Source organism: Camelus ferus, chromosome 23 (assembly GCF_009834535.1).
Source record: "Camelus ferus isolate YT-003-E chromosome 23, BCGSAC_Cfer_1.0, whole genome shotgun sequence".
Classification (NCBI taxonomy): domain Eukaryota; kingdom Metazoa; phylum Chordata; class Mammalia; order Artiodactyla; family Camelidae; genus Camelus; species Camelus ferus.
In genome coordinates, this window is record NC_045718.1 from 21,830,032 (window position 1) to 21,848,453 (window position 18,422).

General features: G+C 37.1%; 1 protein-coding gene across 4 annotated transcripts in view; it reads left to right on the forward strand.

Moving 5' to 3' along the window:
* RPS6KC1 (ribosomal protein S6 kinase C1) overlaps positions 1-18,422 on the forward strand; it is a 142,702-nt gene that overhangs the window by 115,364 nt on the left and 8,916 nt on the right. For all 4 annotated transcript variants that reach the window (XM_006193290.3, XM_014566511.2, XM_014566512.2 and 1 more), the window contains 3 exons: positions 16-105; positions 15,095-15,177; positions 16,257-16,352. In XM_006193290.3, the coding sequence (XP_006193352.1) occupies positions 16-105; positions 15,095-15,177; positions 16,257-16,352 (269 nt within the window). The remainder of the gene's footprint in view (positions 1-15; positions 106-15,094; positions 15,178-16,256; positions 16,353-18,422) is intronic.

The window sequence follows — 18,422 nt, forward strand, 5'->3', positions numbered from 1 at the left end:
TCGTTTTGTTTTTAGGACACATTCAGCTAACGTATTTTAGCAGGTGGAGTGAGGTTGAAGATTCCTGTGACAGCGATGCCATAGAGCGAATGTACTGTGCCCCAGGTTAGAGCAATCTCCTAAAATGTTTCACTTGGAAAAGTAGTTCATCAGCTCTCATTTCTTTACAGATGTTGTATTTTCACTAGCAGTTGACCGTATGTTGGATTTGGTTATACCTTTAAGGGGAATAAAACCAATAAATAATCCACAGTCTAATATGTGTGTAGGGATGCGTGTGTGTATGGATTATGCTTCTGTTAAATGGGTCTATACTTAGAACTGACAGTGAACTCTGGGAAATGTCTTAAGTTCCTTAGTGTTTAGAAGGACTTTTAAATATCCCGAACCTCTTTAAATGGGTGATCTTTAAGATGTGAGAGGTAGATGACTAAAAGAGTAGAATTCCTGAGGCTGAAAATGGATAAAAAAGGGAAATTAAGGGAAAAAAGGCAGTGTTGTGACTTCTATAATGAGCCATCCTGGCATTTTAGAGCAGATTTTGAAGAGTTCTTGCCACATTTGAGAAATTTTAGGAAGCAAGTTCCTGTTTTGAGATAGAAGTAGAGAAACAACAGGTTTCTCTATCTCTTAACTGTGTTGTCTTTTTTTTTTTTTAATTAGAGATTTATTTCTAGGTGGTGGGCGTGCTCAGGGTTAGATTCTTTGCTGATAATTCCATTTCTTTTAAGCATACGAATTGGATTTGAGTTAGTTTCTCTCATCAGTACAGATGGTGCTATGTTTGAATCCAAAGTTTGTTCACCTTTTGCCTAGCATTCAGCCTCTTTGGATGGCCGAAGTTGTTTCAGTTATCACCCCTCTGGCTTTCAAATGAGGTTCAAGCTGATTTTACTGACATGAGCTGCTTAGTTGTTGATTAATACAGTATTTAATGCTTAGAAGCTAACCAGCATGTTATTGATGCTAACATTGTTTCCCAGCATAATGGGAAATGATTATAATTAGGATTGAAAGAGCTATATTGTTTGTAGTTACAATCTTCATTGTTAAGAATTATTTCTCTTTTGGGGAATAGAAAAGTTTCTCAATCTGCAAAGCAAATATCCTATAACTGTTTCCTGAAAACAGTGATTTAGGTTTTCTTCTTACTGTTAGACTCTTTTCTTTCCTCTCTCTTCCCCCAAATTAGGGTTGTTTGATTTTATCTCTTCGTAGGGGCAATAGAGCATGCCTACTTTTTTTTGTTTCTCTCAAATAGATATTATTATGCTGATTTTTGAAATCTTACTGGTATGATTTAGTTAATGGGATAACAAAAAATTTCAGAGTGAAATCACTTTATTATGGTTATCTGGTTTACTTTTTAACAGGCCTTCCCCCTTTCTAATTTGATAGTAAATAACATTTTAGGTACCAATGTGTAAAAATTTATATGTTAATTATAATAAATTTTGAGGTTTTAGGATCAAAATTAAGTCTTTAAGTTCTTTTAAGTGAAACCTGTTAAATCCTGAAGTCAAGTGCAGTATAAACTTCACATCAAAACCAGAGGTTTATGGGGCAGTTTAATGTTTGTAAGTGGCTCCTTATTTCCTATATGTCTTCTCACTTTCTTATTGAAAACTATACGGTTGCACTTGGGCATTCTAGCAGATTATTTTTCTTCAGAGGACAGACATGTTTACTTTAATATCTATAGCATACTGACCTCCTGAGAATTTTAATATATGTGGAACAAATCATACCACATTCATCAATAGATACATACTTTCAGTTTTGTGGACTGAAATACAATTTTGTGTACTGAATTTAATACAGATCAGTTTCCAAGGTCTAATTTTTAAGCCTTTTCCCAGAAGTCACAATTCTCATAGTTTACCAGCAGGTGGCAGTCTACCATTAATGGATTTTCACTGTCATCTTCCAGGTTGCCCTTCACTAACGTTTGAAAAAAGCTGCGGTCTGAAGAAGGGCTTTGTTTTAATTATTTGTAAAAGAGCATTATATTTTCAAGCTTTATGAATTACAAAAGTGTTCCAGCATTATGGCATACATTGAACAATGTGGGAAGTCTCTTCATTCTTTGGGCCTATTAATTTGTTTTATCAATAGGATAAAACTAAGTCAGTAATGGCTTTAATTGAAAAGTAATGCTAGTGTTCTAATTTAGATGATCTTAAACCTAGAGTTGCTGAACTCAGTTAAGTTTGTGTACTCCTGCATTCCTTATCCTGCAAGGGGAATTCGAGCAAAAAGTTGTAAATTACTGCTTGTTTCAAATGGAATAGCAGTGCTACTGATAAAAACTACAGGTAGACTTTACTCTTCTCAGAGGGGTGGAAGCAATGATAAGATGCTAATGTTTCAATGCTTAAAAATCATAAGTCAGTGAATACACAGGAAAATAGAGTAGTTAGTCATCTTTTGATCTACCCTTAGAAACAACTAAGGGTTGAAGTAATTTTCCTCCCACGTCCCACTTGCCCTCCCATTTCCCAACTCTAACCTTAGTATTATTGTCCAAGTAACTCTAAAGCACGTTAAGCAGCTGATGTTTGGTTAGAAAGTAAAGTTGTCACAAGATTATGATGAGAACGATTCACTTCTGTTTAAACAGCATGCAACCTCTACCCCTACCACTCCTCCCTCCTGGGAATCCTTATCACATATTTGTCCTAAAAACATTATCCACCTGCCCTGCGCTTCATAATATCAGCAGTGTATCTTTTTATCTTGTGGATGATGTGCCTTTATATTTTGAGAAAAATTTCCAGTAACAGATTCGATTTACATGGACAGAAACTTGAGCAAATGCCAGACTAGCAGGGGGGCCATTATTCTGCTCTATAAATAAGTTTAAAAAAGAAAACACACACACAGAAACCTGTGAATCAACATGTTTTGGTCTAATTGAGGGGAAAACCAAGACAGATAAATTTTGAAATGCAAATGATCACCTTCTGTTACTTAAGTATAGTTTCTGCCAACTTTGTGATCTTAGATTTTAAAAAGTCATAGTCATTTCAACAACGTATACTACCAGGGATGTCCGATATTCACAAATCTCTACGACAAAATGAAGAACTTTTTTAAAAAGTTGCCACTTTTTTATATTAAAGAAAATAAATCCAACAACAAAAAGACAAAAACCATGGAGCTTTCTCTGTCTACATCTGTGAAAAAGCCAGCAAATAAATGGCTGCAGCTGCAGGCCCATCAAGAGGGTCTTGAGAGTATGAATTCACAGATCAAACCCAGCCCTGTTTTCAAAGTAGAAGCCATTCCTTTTAGGTTCACTTTGCATTCTTAGATTATCTAGGATGGTTCTCAAGAAAGATTTTATTTTAAATAAACATCATTCATGGTAAATGGGTTCCTTTCATAGCACAGAAATGCAGAGCAGAGTTCAGGAAGAGAAAAAGCAAAGAAATAATCCCCAAAGTAGGAAGAGATTGTGTAGCATGACAACATACATATAACACTGTCGAGTTTCCGTATTAGGAGAGTTTTAGATACTTCATTAAGAAATGTTTAGACAGATTCTCCTGATTTTTGTTGGGAGAGATTATAGAATAATCTGGAGAATTATAGAATAACTGTAGTAAACTGGTTATTCCTCTCGAGGACTTCCTTGTACTTACTCTGACCTAATTTCTATTTGTTTGTACAAACACATAAACACACACATATACAGAAAAGATTTTATGGACTATATCACTGGAACTAATAATTTATCATAATATAGAATAAGTTTTTGTTACAGTATTTTAACATACAGGAAAAGTAAAATGTCAAGGAAGTATTTATTCTTTTACCAGTATTTTTTTCTTAGCAGTCTCGACTCTTCATCATAAAAAAAAAATGCTAGAAATAGAACCTATAATATTAAGCACACACAACACAAAAGACTGTATTTGAAAGTTTAACATGCAATCTAAGACAAGTGAATAAAACTGTTTATATGTTAGTTATTATGCTAACATAATCACTTAAGTTTCCCGTTCTTGTCTTAACAAGTTGATACGGTGTCCTATCAGTGTGTCCTTCACCTTCATTTTCCACTCTATTACGAGCCTTTATACATGCTTGAAATTTACATTGATATTTCTCACTGAATACTTTTCACACTTGAGAATTTATAGGTGAATATGTTTGTAAATTGAAGAAGTCCAAAGTGTTTTTTTACTGCAGCCCAGTCTCCACGCTCCCAGATGTCAAATGACAGGTTTGCTTCCTCTCTTAGGCGATTTCACACTTGGAAACAGCTCACAGCTGACGGTGAAAAGTGAAACATAGAAAAATCATGCTGAAAACTATCTGCAAAATTCAGTTTTAGAGCATGACATTTATTTACTATCAGCCTTTGCTCTTCTAGCCTGACTTTATCAAATAATCCATGAATATATTTTTGGGGCATTGTCTCCCCTGCCCTTCTCCATAGGCATGTTTACACACGATTAGTTGCTTTTTAAGCATGGTGCTCTGTGTGATAGTTATGTATTTGATAATTAGATCTAGGACTCAGACCATGGATGGTTTAAAAAAACATGAGATCATCATATGTTTAAGATTTAGAATATTAAGATGGAATTGAGAATTACCAGAACTCGATTTTTTTCTAACTCAGCCATTAACTCATTGTGTGACCTCGGGCAAGTTATTTAAGGCTTTTTAGGCCTTAATTTACCAATAGCAAAGTAGATATTAAAAACTTTTTTTCTTAACGTTTTATTTTGAAAAATTTCAAACATAGAAAAAAGTTGGAAGAATTGTATAGTTAGCATCCATATTTACCCATCGTCTGGATTCTACAGTTATATCTAGCCAAAATAGATTTTTTGGGTATTCATAAGTTCACAGATGTCAAATGATATAATACCCTTTTTATACAAAATTTTGTCAAAATTCAAGTCCATCTTCTTAAGGCAAGAATTTCTCCCCCCCCCCCCCCAAGAATAAATACTGATTTCTTGTCTGACATCAGTAGGGTTAAAAGAATTATTTCACTTGGAGAACTTTCTAAGTATTCTATTTTTGCTCATTTATAGTTTTTACATAAAGTATACTATGTGGTAATGAGGGGTTTATTGAAAATATTTTCACTTGGAGGGAAAAAGCCAAGACAACTTTTGAGTAGGGTGAAATTTGAAGCCAAAATTTTTAACAAAAAAAATTATTTAAAAGAAGAGTCATTTAGATCTGAGAATTTCTGGGTCCTGGGTAACTTCACCATGTATGAGGAATCTAATTTTAGGAATATGAAATTGATAGAGAAAACAAATGAATACAGATATATATTTTGAAATAATAATGTTATAATCAGGAGCTATGCCTTTATCTCTGGTCTGGTCTGGTTTTTTCCCCAAAGGAGAAGGAAGAAAAAGGCAGTAGGGAGCTATAGAAATAATTTAAAAAGAGTAAAATATTTGTGGTTAATATTTAAACATTATGTTTCAAACAGTAACTCTTTTGTTTGATTTACCCTTAAGCAAAACTTCAACAGTAGCTCTCTTGTACATAGTCAATGTTTTAATGTTTTCCTTGAATGATTAGCAAGTACTTTTAATCTTTTGCCTTTAGTTCCTAATGTTACAAAAACTAAATCTATATTTTCTTCAAGAGAAACAGAATCTTTTCAAGTTTGCCACAGAATTTTAAAATTTTACACTGACAAAAGTTCCCTGGTGCACTCTACCCTGTGTCCTGATGAAGCTTATGCCATGAGTATGTTAGGATAAGCAAAAAGAGGTTCAGGTCAACTCAAGTCTTACCCTTATCCAGAAGGGCAAGACCCTTCTGATGGAAAGAAAATTGAAGGGTCACTTTATACATGTTTGAGGGTCTGGAACCTTGGGGTCTGTCTCTAGGATAGGATGTGGTCTTGGAGCCCTCACAACCCGCCAGTGATGGCCCAGTCACCGTCACCTCTATGTTAAGATCACTCCATATTGAAATAGACCCGTTCTGAAACCATGCTTCTCATCAGGCCAGAATGTGATTTGTCTCTGGCAATGAGAACGAGACAGAGTAATCACGAGTGTTCAGTCCTTGTTATTTGGCATCTTAGTGAATGTAACACATCAGGCCATTTCAAGAGAAGAAATTCTTCAGCTGTTAGAACTAGAGAATTGATAAGAGTGAAAGAATTGATGCTGCATTTCACCTTTTCTTTATGAAAACAGTAACTCTGTGCATTTCATAGTACTACCTGCCATTGGGGAATAGAGGGTTTACCTCAAGCTTTAGATTATTAAAAGGAAGTTAATTTTCACCTCTCATTTACTCCAAATCTTTTTCTTCATGATCTTAGACAAATTTCTTTTTTAGAAGAGGAACATGAAATTAGAAACTTACAGTTTTAAGTAATAATTACTGTGTAATAATGCTTCTTAATTTTAAGGTCTAAATGGATTTTTGGCAACTGTTCAGTTAATTGGCCTCGCCACCATATTATCATAAAGAAGAAAGTGAGCTATCCTTTACCCCTGATATTTAACAAAGAAGATGTAATGCTGAGTTCAACATTATGTACCAGAGCTGTTGGCCAGCTTCTTTGACCAAATCATCAGTTTTTATACCACGTAAAACCTTGTCAGTTTGAATCTCCAGGAAGTAACCAGGGCTGACTCCTTCTAAACAATTATTCATAAATACTTCCTTCAAATAAATGTTTAAAAATGGTAAGGTTTTAAAAAATTGATGATAAAGCAAGCAGAATTCCTGAAGCTCCTTTAATAGCAGTGCGTGCAGCTCTGCCTGCCTAACGCAGCAGCAGAGCAGCAGGGAGAGAGAGAGAGAACTGCATCTGTCATTTTCACAATTTTCAGTTAGCCCTTTTCTCATCAATCAACTTTAATGGCTTTGGTTGGGTAACACTCTGACACTGGATGGCTATTCCGAATGAAGTTGTTGTGATATGATCAATGGAAAATGGAGCATGCTATTAGTTTTTTTTCCTACTAGAAATGCAGTGTGAGAGACTTAAGCAAGAATGTATAGAGCTCAGAATTATAATTATAATCAGTCAACCAGAAGTCATATGGTAGTTACCTGTTTCTTATCTTACCTCACAAGAAAACGGTACAGTAATGATACCCATACTTTCTTGAATAAGTAATTTTTGGCTCTGGAATGCTGAATCTAGTTAAATCAGTGAGAACTTGACCCAACTAGTGCAGATAATTGCAGGAAAGCTCAGAACATGGTTGCCAGGTCACCACGACAACAAGAAATTCAGAGCTGGGTAGTGGGAGAAAAGCAGAATTGGGTATTTTGTCAAGCCTGGCCTGAATTAGCTGAGTGTGGTGTGTCCTTAACATTCAAGTCTCCATAATACGAATCAAGGACCAGAGTTTCATATAATTAGATTACCTGAAAACCAACTGAATTAATAACGTGGTGGTGGCAGGAAGCAAGGCTGGAGACTGGGATGAGCCAAGAAAAGCCAAGAAAGTGTGTGGGAGGCGGAGCAGCATGGCATCTCCCCATCACTAGGGGGTGCTGTGGAGAAGCCCAGAGCCCCAGCTGCCGCAGACTCTTCCCTCGGGAAAGTGCTAGCCTCTGCCGTTGGTCTTGTCTGGACAATATTCTCATGAGTTAGAGTGATGTGATACCAGCAACTTTTAAACAGTTCATATGCTGTACTCCACAAATAAGGCATTTGAATAATCAATTGAGTGCAATGTTGAAGGGCTTCACGGAATATGGAACAGATAATCGGGCAGCCAACATTTTCTGAAATATAAATATATAAATATAAAGTAAGAAAAAAGGGGGCAAAATGCCCATTTGAAAGGATGGGCTAAGACATGCAAATTCCAGCCTCTAGTTAGTCCAGATATTATAGCCGGCTTACACATTTGTAGCACATTTCATGTAATTCTGTGTCTGGATTCCTTACATTGAACAGGAGCAGGAGAAACCTGGAGTCATCTCCCAGTCCTGTCTTCTTCCTGTCCCCAGGGTTTTTCAGCTTTATATCCTTACCATGTGCCATCTGTGCCAGGACAAACCATTGCCGTCACTGTGCTCTACAGAGGGGAGCTCTGAAAGCTGTCCAGCTGTCCACTCAAACAGCCCACTTTAAGCCATCGTCATCTCTTGCTGGACCACTGCAGTCCTCAGCTGACTGGCCTCCATCCTTGCCTGCTCTCATCTGTGTTCCCTTCAGCGGCCAGAAAATGCTTTTGATAACGTTTGAAGCTTTCTTGCCTACCACATGTGGAGGACAAAAGGACTTGATGTAGATCTCTGTGCTCAATGAGACTTAAAGAGAATTCATGTGATGAGGCCTTTCTTTGTAGGTATTTTGAATGCACTGTGCCACAAGACACAAGATGGATATGGTTATTCAACAAACATTTATTAAGTGCCTCCTGTGTCCCAGGCACTGCTTAGGAGCTGGAAATAAGACATAATTGGTTTAGTATTGACAGTTAATCTTGAAGATTTGTATTAAAAAAAGGGATTGCCTAAACAGAAGACCTATACAGTTAATTATCTAGGACGTTAATAGACTTTTATAGGTGAATAGTTATATTTATAGAATTATAATCTGCCAAGCTAACAAAAGGTACGCTTAGCTGTCCCTCTTCTCACAGTTTAGTTCCATGTATTGTTGGATATATATAAATAAATGCTTTCTTCTGTGCTGCTTTCTCTTAGCTCTTTAGTCATCAGCTGTAGTGGAAGACTAATGCTCAGCCCCTGCATAGAAAATCTTTATACACAGCAAGAGCTGGTGAGGGAAATTGACTAGAATTTTGTAATTCTAGTCCCTTTCAATTAGCAACAGATGCTGCGGGGAAAGATTGTCTGTGTAGGAACACAGTACTAATGTCTCCATGCTCTCGCTAACATGGAATGCTCGTTGCAGAAGAAGGATGTTCTTTTCCTTGGTCCAAGTATGTCACTAGTGATAGATCAGGTTTTTTCTTTTTTTAACTTTTCTCCACTATCTAAGGCCATTAATGAAATCTGACTCCCCTGGAAGAAAGTTAACAAACTATTTGTAACAGCATTTTAATCTTACTGAACACTTACAGAATTTATAGAAAATTTAGATACCACGGCTTTTTTCCTGATACTGTCAAAGTGTACATGGTGTTTAATTTTAAGGTTCATAAGACTGTGGCTTCGTTTTTATACTGTTTTATTCACCAAAGATCTCTCTTTTATTCTAAAAGCTAATTTTTCCCCCCTAAAAGAGAGAGTTGGAATCCTTAAGGTCAGGTATTTAAAGTAAAAATTTTAAAACTTGTTTTGGAAAAAAAAAATCCTGTGGCATTAGAAAACTATATTTACTGCCCCTCTCCCCTAAAACTATACTTAGTTTTGGTTATCACTTTACTGTATTCTATAGGTCTGTGCCTTTAAAGTTGTTCCATCATTCTGATATTTGGATAAAGTGCTCTGTCATTTATGTGACTTAATTCTTTCGGCATCTAAATGTTGGTTTAACTTGACTATGATGTAAATACTTTATTTGCAACAATTGTTGCTTTTTCATTGAATTTTATTTGACCTCTTAATAAGAGTTCCAGAATTACTATAACTTTGAGAGTGAAGAGAAGTGAGGCCTCTAAGATAAAAAGTATAGTTAAGGAAAGGAGTTTAGGAGAAATATTTACTACTTGTTCTAAATTAAAGTAGAATTTCTCTATGTGAAATTATCTGCTAAGTAAATTCTGAACTAACTGTGTTTGCTACTACGTCCTGAAAGGAAGGTAGAAATAACAGAATGTGCAGCTGGAGGCGTTATGGAATTGTCTCCGGAGGTTTCTGGAATGGGGGTGGGCAGCTCATTGTTACTATCAGTTGAGGTAAGGGAAAGGGTGCGAGGACCTGTTTGGGTCTCCCTCAGTGACAAAACCATGGAACAGAATCGAGTGATATCACCAGTCTGAAAATGTGCCTTAACAAATCCATCAAAGAACTAAATGCAGAATATCAAATTCCCTTATTTACCAAGCACAGTGACGGTGAAGTAAAAAGAAAATTCCCGAATTTAGGAATTTACAGTTGGTTAAACTGCAAGGTGATTCATCTTTCTAAAGCTTTATACAGAGGTTGGTATTCATTTTTAAAGTCTGAGTTTGAGACACATTTTCTAGCTTTTAAAGCTCTCTGTACAGTTTCCAGCGCAGTTTTAGCATTATCTGCAATTTTTTTTGAGCCATGTCTTTTGACAAATCCATGTGACATGACCTGTACAGCCCTAAAAGGCAGGGCCTGGGCCGGTGGATAGAGTATGTCGTGATTTCAGTAATGCTGAGATCACGTTGTCTCTCCTGCGTCTTTCAGACTTCCTCAAGTCTAAAAGTGTATACTCTGCTGCTTTCCTTTCACTTTTCATACAGATAAAGACATTTTATGGTTTCCTGAGTCCAAGCTTTCTGCCTTTTTGCTCCTTTACTTTTCAGGAGCAAGGCTTATTATAGTGCAGTTTTGGGGTCAGGTTAACATTATTATTTTTGGCTTGGTAAGAGGGAGACTTAGTAAACTCTGACTATCATAGGGACTGTAAAACTGTCTTATTCTATGTTTTAGCAAGCCCTTTGACAGTGTGGGTTACCAAGGCAGCATTATTTTTCTGAAAAATACCCTGGCTTGTTGAAGAGTGTTCTATGAGGTGTTAAACATGAGTAAAACAAAGGTAGGCAAAGCGCGTTTTTATGTTGTGGTGTCTTTATTGTTTTATTTAAACTTGTTTATACGCTTGTGAATTATGATCATTTGAATCATTAGTATGAGTCAGTATTGTGTTAGAATTTGGGAATTGAGAGTACTAAAATGAGAGGTCTGGGATTTTACTAGACTGCCCTCCCATTGCTGTCCTCAAAAAAATTTGGATGAGTTGAAATCTAATCTGGAGCTGATTCTGTGTCTCCCTTACATTAAAAGATGATAATCGTTGGATTTAGTGGCGCTGACTCGTTTCGCTTGCCACCAGGTCTCTCAGGGACAGGGCAGGGTGGCTGTGCATAGGAAGAAGGAAGATTGTGGAATGCTGGCCCATTTTAGCATAATCCCACTCTTTGGGCATCTTAGGTTAATGGAGGGAGAAGAAGTTATGAGAAAGGCTCTTGAGTGCTTTTGAAAACACTTTCAGGATTGTAAAATTACAGGTAGAGGGATTGTTAGAGGTCTGGCTGTCCTCGTTTTCAGAGCAGCTGAAACACTCAGCCAGACTCAAACAGAAGCACAGCTGGAGCCCTGTCAGCACGTGTCTGACTCAAAGACAAAAATCCAAGATTCTGTGATGTCACCATCTCTTTTTGAGCTTTTGTGGAAATAATCTGAGAATTTGTTTGTTTTCGTAGGGAGTAGTTTATTTGCTCACTGTCTGTAGCGCTGCTGTACTTGCGGAGAATAAGGATGCTGCTTTACCGCCCTGGAAACCGCAAATACAGGATGGAGTGTCAGGAGAAGGGGCGTGCACAGAAACCGAACACAGTGGGTCTTACAGGGAAAATATTTTGGAAGTTGACAAAACAGAGTTGAATTTATCTTTCAGAATATTTTTCTGCTTTTTCCCCAAAGATTTTAAAAATTCAAGGTAGGAGTTGAAAGAGGCTTCTCAGCTTTGCTACGTAATACTTTAAAAATAGCCTCACAAATTTATTTGGTATTTCTTTATATTCTCTGCTTTTGACATAGGACACACATACCTGACTGTTCACCTTGTATTTAGAGTAGCAATCATGCAGCTTTATATATAAGTCAGTACTCTTGGTTTATGCTTACATTTTTGTATAGATTTTGCCAGTTAAGCAGTTACAGAGTACTGGTTTTGATGGGCACAGAACCTCTGGCTTCTTTTTGGCAGTGCAATTTCAGGGTGTATCTTTAAAATTTTAATGTAAGAATTATTGATCTATAAGGGATGTTGAAAAGACAACAAAAATCCTTCATTCTGATTATTAAAAGAAAGTGAAAATTCTGTTTTAAAACCTTAAAGGAAAATTTTATGAGTACCTGCTTCCAGTTGTTTTAATGTTTAGTTTCCTTAGCCATTAGGAAGTTCTTCTTTGTATCTTATCTAATACAGAGCTCTTTGTTCAGAGTCATCTATTTAAACAAGGACAGTTAGTCATGATGTTACTTTCACATAAATTAAAGAATCCTTGCTTAATATAAAGTCATTCTGAGAAATAGTGATTCAAGCTGTGCTGTTAATGGGATGGATTTAAAATGTGTTCAGTTTTCACCTCCCCTCCCCAGATTTCCATGAGGAAAAAATCTAACTTTTCAAAGTTGCTGTCCTTCTTTTTTAGCCCTATCAGATTAAAGACAACGTTGAGACTCGTTGCCTTCCTACTTTCAGAAGCTGTTTTTCTTAGATTGGATCTCTAGGCCTGAACTCCACTAAAAGGTTAAGTGGTGACCTCCAAGAAGGGGAAGAAAGACAGAAAAAGAGGAGGGGGAAAGCAGCAGGCTGTCAGTGGAAGAAAGAAGGGAAGATCAAGGAAGGATGCAAAAAGAATTGGGGAGAGAGTGAAATAGTCCCAGGCTGGCAGAGCTAGAGCGTCGCCAGCAGTTCTGCCAGGTGCCACTTGGTGCGTCCTGGGCTAGGTAGGGAGCCAGCCGAACACGGAGAGTAAATTGTCTTCAGGGCCTACTTGGGTCTCTTGTTCCGTCTTCACAGACTAGGCCTAGCCTAGCGCCTGGTTTGTGCAGTTTGTGTATGTTGGTTGAATGCATCTGATGGGTTGAGACTTCATGGAGGCCTGAATATACATATTCCTGATTAAGCAAGACATTTGGATGTTATTTAATGGTCAGTGGCAAGCCATTTCAGAACAGGGAAATGATGTAATCCATTGCCTGGAAGGAAATGTGCAAAAGGCTATATTTGATGACAGGGCTATGGTGAATTTCTTTTACTTTTCTAAAGTTTATAAGAACACACATCCCTTCTAAAGTTTCTGGAGCACACTTCTGAGGTGATGGTGGCTGTCTCTGGGGAGGTTGGGAGTAGGGGTGGGGGCAATGTGTTTGAATCTGGGAGGGGTTGCGTAAACACTTTGAATGAGAGCTGCTAAGGAATTATCCCTCAAGGGAATCACTATTTTCTGAAATCCCCAAGTATCAAAATTGTAGCATTTATAGCTAAATTTAATCCAGAGGCCCTCAGATCTAACCCTGGTGTTGCTGATGAGATCAGGTGACTTCCTCAAGGCTCTTAACCCAGGATTTCCGTTTCCTAGTCCGTTGCTGTCTCTAACACACGATAACATTAAAGTTGTAGAGGAGACTGTAGGCTCTGAGGGAGGGCTGGCCTATGTAACTTCGTCTTCCTGGCTCCAACAAGCCTGCTTATTGTCATGTCATCTTGCTGTACATTTAAAATTGCACCGCTTAACTATTCATGTGGGTTAATAAGTATAGGAATGGTATCCCAGAGGCAAGCCGCTAAAACATTGTCGTAGTTTCTCACTGGTCTTTTTAAAAAATACATACTTTTAAAATTAGGATTCTATTGTCTTATAGCTTGTTTTTTAAAATTTAATATAACCAGACGTTTACTTATACACTTAAACCTTGTATGAATACATTTAAAATGCTTACATAGTATTTCATCATGATAATGTGCCACACGACGTATAATTAGACCTCTGTTGTTAGATAGTAGGGTAGTTCTCAGTTTAGCAAACAAGCTGCACATGGCTCTTGGAGGATTAGGAGACTTCTGGTCATTCATAGAACAATTTAAGTTAGTAAAATATGTATGTTTTCTTCTTACCACCTAGCGGAGAGCAGGTAGTTAGAGCCTGGAGGGTGTGATCTGGCATGAAGCACAGCAGAGAGCAAGCCCGGGCAGGGGCTGCTGTGAAGGGTGTGGTTCCACCCAGGCCGTCTGAAACCCAGAATGGCGTAAGGACAGGGATTCGGAGGAAGGTTGCTGAGGTGGAGTCATTCCACTGTCTTGCATAGGGACGGCTCTTTTCTTTTCCTGGCCCATATGACCTTTGCTTCAAGACTTAAAACTCAAGCTATGTTAATTATTATTATTATTATTTTTTTTGGTTCTCCAACACAGTAGATTTGCTAAGTATTGGTTAAAAGGCTGGGCACCTGAGCACCACTTTCAGTCATATTGTCCAAGTTCCAACCTACCTGCTTAAAACCTCTTCAACAGTATTGTTGTGAGGTGTGGGCTACCTGCAGACAAATAATGAGTGTGTTTTGTCAGTCAAATGCAAATGAAAGGGCAGGTACTTCTCAAACGTAGTGACTAGTTGAATGTTACTAGAAAAGGACAAGAAGACATCAAACATGACTTAAGGGCTAAAAGCCTCAAAAATGGTGAAATGAGAAGTTATTATTGCTGATTGGTAGAGAAGAACCTGAAAGATGATACCTGAAAACTCACATTTCCAGAACTTGTGCTGATGAGAGGTAGATATAACACAAATAAAATTCTCATTTGGAGATACTCTAAAAGCCCTTATCTTAGCCAGTAGTTCCAGATGTGGCTTAAAACAGCATATCTACCTGTGCTTTTAAATAACAAAGTGGGTAAATTTGCATTTCACATGCTCCTCCGTTAGTTGAAAACAATTGATTATATAGGATAGGAGAGGGATGATACTGTAAACCGGGTCTTAGTTCTGCTGCTGATTTTCTGTATGACATTGAACAAGGCATTTCACCTCTCTGGTTTCTAACCTATAACTAAAAGGATAATTAATACTGGTTTCAGTAATTTTTGAAGTACCTTCTGAAACCTAGAGTCTTTATTTCTAAAACAAAGAATGACCCCGAGATAGGTCATATACATTCTCAAATTTGAAAAAATTAAGCAAAATGCTGATCTAGGAGTTTCCTGTAACTTTCAAGTAAAGCATCTTGAAGGTGTCCCTCCATCAACTAAAGAACAAATGTCTCAGTTTAATATGTGACTGCATAAAAAAATGCAACCACAGTAGGTGACCAAAGGGATAAGTAACTTTCAGGAATTTTGAAAGCCCAGTAGTATTTAGTATGTGCTCTCTCAGCATTAAAAAGGTCACCTTGCAAAATACATGTTAATTTTGAAAGTTTAATTGACCTTTGGAATTTTAATATCAACCTTTTTTGGTGTGTTTAGAGGTTGGAGCCATCACAGAAGAAACTGAAGCCTGTGATTGGTGGAGTTTGGGTGCTGTCCTCTTTGAACTTCTCACTGGCAAGGTAAGCAGTGACCTGGATGTTTAATAAGTCTATCCAGATGCTACCTTGATTTCAAATTGAGACTATTTAGCCTTTGCCTCTAGTTTTTAGATCATGGACTAAGTAAGAAAAACTTGATACCAAAAATGGAGGGGTGCAGAAAAATGCAAGTTTATCAAGATTTCAGATTTTTGTAAAAGTAGAATTATATTACATTGAACAAATTGATAGTGAAATTCTGTTATGTCACAATGGTTGTACATAGTGAGATATAAGACGAGACATTCTTTTTCTTCTTTCTCTGTGGTTCAGTTTTAACAGTTAAATTTGTAAGGTTCATACATGGATTCATTAGAATTTTCTGTATGTTTTAAACACCTAGTCTGAAACCATGAGGGGATTATCATTTTAGAAAGCAAGTGTAGATATTAAAGGTAACATTATCTTTTTTCTCAATACTGTAAATTTTTCCTATCCATTCTAGCTTAAGGACAGAATTTATACTCCCTCTGATCAATAACTTTTAAGTAAGATGTTTGAGGTTAGTAGTTAATAGACTTTAGTAGAGTATTGTGCAGATTGCCTCCTGGATGAAAATAGAGAAATGAACAGTCATACTTTTGTAAGTGGTTACCTACCTTAAATATGTAGTTAATGCTGAACTCGTAACACTGTCGTAGAATATACAAATCGCCTATATGTACATTTAAACCATGCAGTGCTATACATATATAAAGCATTATTATTAACAAATTTTCAACTTGGAAGGTTTTTTAAGAACATTAAAAAATTTCAGTGCTATCAAGTCCTTTTTAGTTTTTGGATGTAATGTAAGCTTTTCTGTTATTAGGCATCTTTATAACTAAGGGAAAAGGGCGAAAAGCGTAAGCTTGTGATGGGATTTTGATGACTGCCTGTATTTCAGTTAGAAGTTCTGCAGGCTCATAGTCCTTTTCCTAAACTGCTTAGAGGGCACTGTGTTGATTACTGCACCTCCAGTTAGGTTGGTCGTTGAGCTCTCCATATTTGCTGTCCATATTCTGATGGAACAGAATGTGATGGTATTTGGGATAAGAAGTGTACCTGATTGATTGTTTCAGACTCTGGTTGAGTGCCATCCAGCAGGAATAAATACTCACACTACTTTGAACATGCCAGAATGTGTCTCTGAAGAGGCTCGCTCACTCATTCAACAGGTAATTTAATTGACCTATTGGCCAAGTATATCAACCATGCAAATTAACAGAGTCCACAGCTCCAAGCTCCAAAACCTTAAAGAAATTAGTTTTGGGCAAGAAAGACCCATTACTAACCACAAATTCAGAATCAGTACTGTGTGTCTTTAGGCTTCTGCTGTTATCTAAGTATTGATGATGTCAGAACAGTTAAAGCTTGTTGGTATTAATTTTTTTCCCCTCGGAAATCCAGGCTAATGTTTAGTCAGTTCCATATATCTGTGTAGGCATAAGATTTCAGTATTGCTTTTAGCTTGTCTGGAGCTGCCCTGTTATATTTTGTAACCCTATATGAATGGCTATTTTCAATTTTTGATTCATATTTATAAACTTAGGAATGGGCTACTTAGGAGAGAAGTTGGTAGGAAATCTTGCCAAGTTAGGTCACTCGTAGATCCATTCATGGAACTTGAATACTGGTATCAGTGTACTTCTGGTGGCTTTGAGGAAAGAGATTACTGATAATTACAGTTCAGTATCCCAGAGGTAGGCTTGGAACTCTAGCGAGCTTCTTAAACTGATTCCCCACATTTAAAATGCTCCTCTAGTTTTGGAGAAGGAGTTTTGATGAGTACACTGAGGCTTGTTTAGGACTGTGACGTAGAGGCTCACAGTTAGACAGGCCTGTGATCCCGTATACTTTTATGAAAAGATCAAGGGAAAGGTTATTTGAAAAAGATCAAGAACTAAAATTTTTGTTTAAGGAAATGTGAATTATTTTTATAAATCAGGGAAAACAAAATTTAAAAAAGAAAGAAAGGAAGAAGGGAAGGGGAGAAGATATTAAGAAGAGAATCACTTAGTATTCACCTGAAGAGTGATTTTGGTTCCGTTCAACAAATCTGTGCAAGGCATAGTGTCATAAGCTGCAAAGGTAAGGCTCCCAGATAACTGTGTCACAGGTAGATTTGACAAAGGCCATCAGAGAGGGTTAAAGTGTACTGTGGCAAGTCAAGGTAACGAGGTGTTACAGTTGAGGCAGCGGTGGTATTAGGAAGGGTTTTGTGCAGTGGGTGTTACTCTTGTGGGGCCTTAGCCCGAACTGCAGCATTGCAGGGTTGGATGTGGAGGAAGAGCTAGATGGAAATCACAGCTTGAACAGAGGCACGGAAGGAGTCAGAAAGCCTCAACTTGGGAATTGGAAAGTTCGGTTTATCCAGAGTACAGGGATGAACATAGGGATGAGTAATAGCAGTAAATGAGTGTGGAAAGAGAAGTTGGGGTTCTCTTAAGGGGTTCTGTTATCATGAGCACCAGGGGAAAATGATAGCATTTAATTCAGTAAAAAAAAATAGAGATTTGGAGTTTTTATGCAGAAGAGTGAAAGGATCAGAGTTGTGCTTCAGGAAGACTAATTTGCCCAGAGTATATAAAATAAAAAGAAACATAATCAGATTGGAAATAGTGAGATGAGAGTACCCTGAGCTCTTTGCAAAAGGATTAAGAGATAATGCAAAGATACATGAACTTTTCATTCTAATGGGGAAAAAGGACACTTACTCATTTGATTTCATCTTATTTTCTGTGGCACAAGGTAAATTCAGAATATTTCTTTGTTAAATAGTTTAAGGAAGGCTAGGAACTGCTATTTTTTTGTTTTTCTTTCTTAGAAGTAGTCATTATTATATAATATTGAGAATAGAATTTGCCACATTAATTAAGGTCTGCTACTCCTATCTCTTAGAAATTATATTGTAAAGGAGTCTGAGCTTAAGGTATGTTAATTTCCCACATGCAGATATGTATAGCTCATATAGTGGAAGAGCATTCCGTCGTTGGCGTGCCTAAGGAAACTACCACTCATGTTGAGGAAGCATCATCAGGAAAGGGAAAGGGGGTCTCTTGGCATGATTAGCAATCTGTCATTTTGACTTTCCTCTTCCACTACCTCACAGTTCATAGAGGTCATTTTTAAAAATCACAGAATGATTTATATGGAAATAATTCTGCTTTGGGGAGATTTTTTCCTCTTTGGTCTTTTCAGCTCCTTGCTTTTTTCCTAGATTTCATAATCCCCTGTACCCAGTGGTT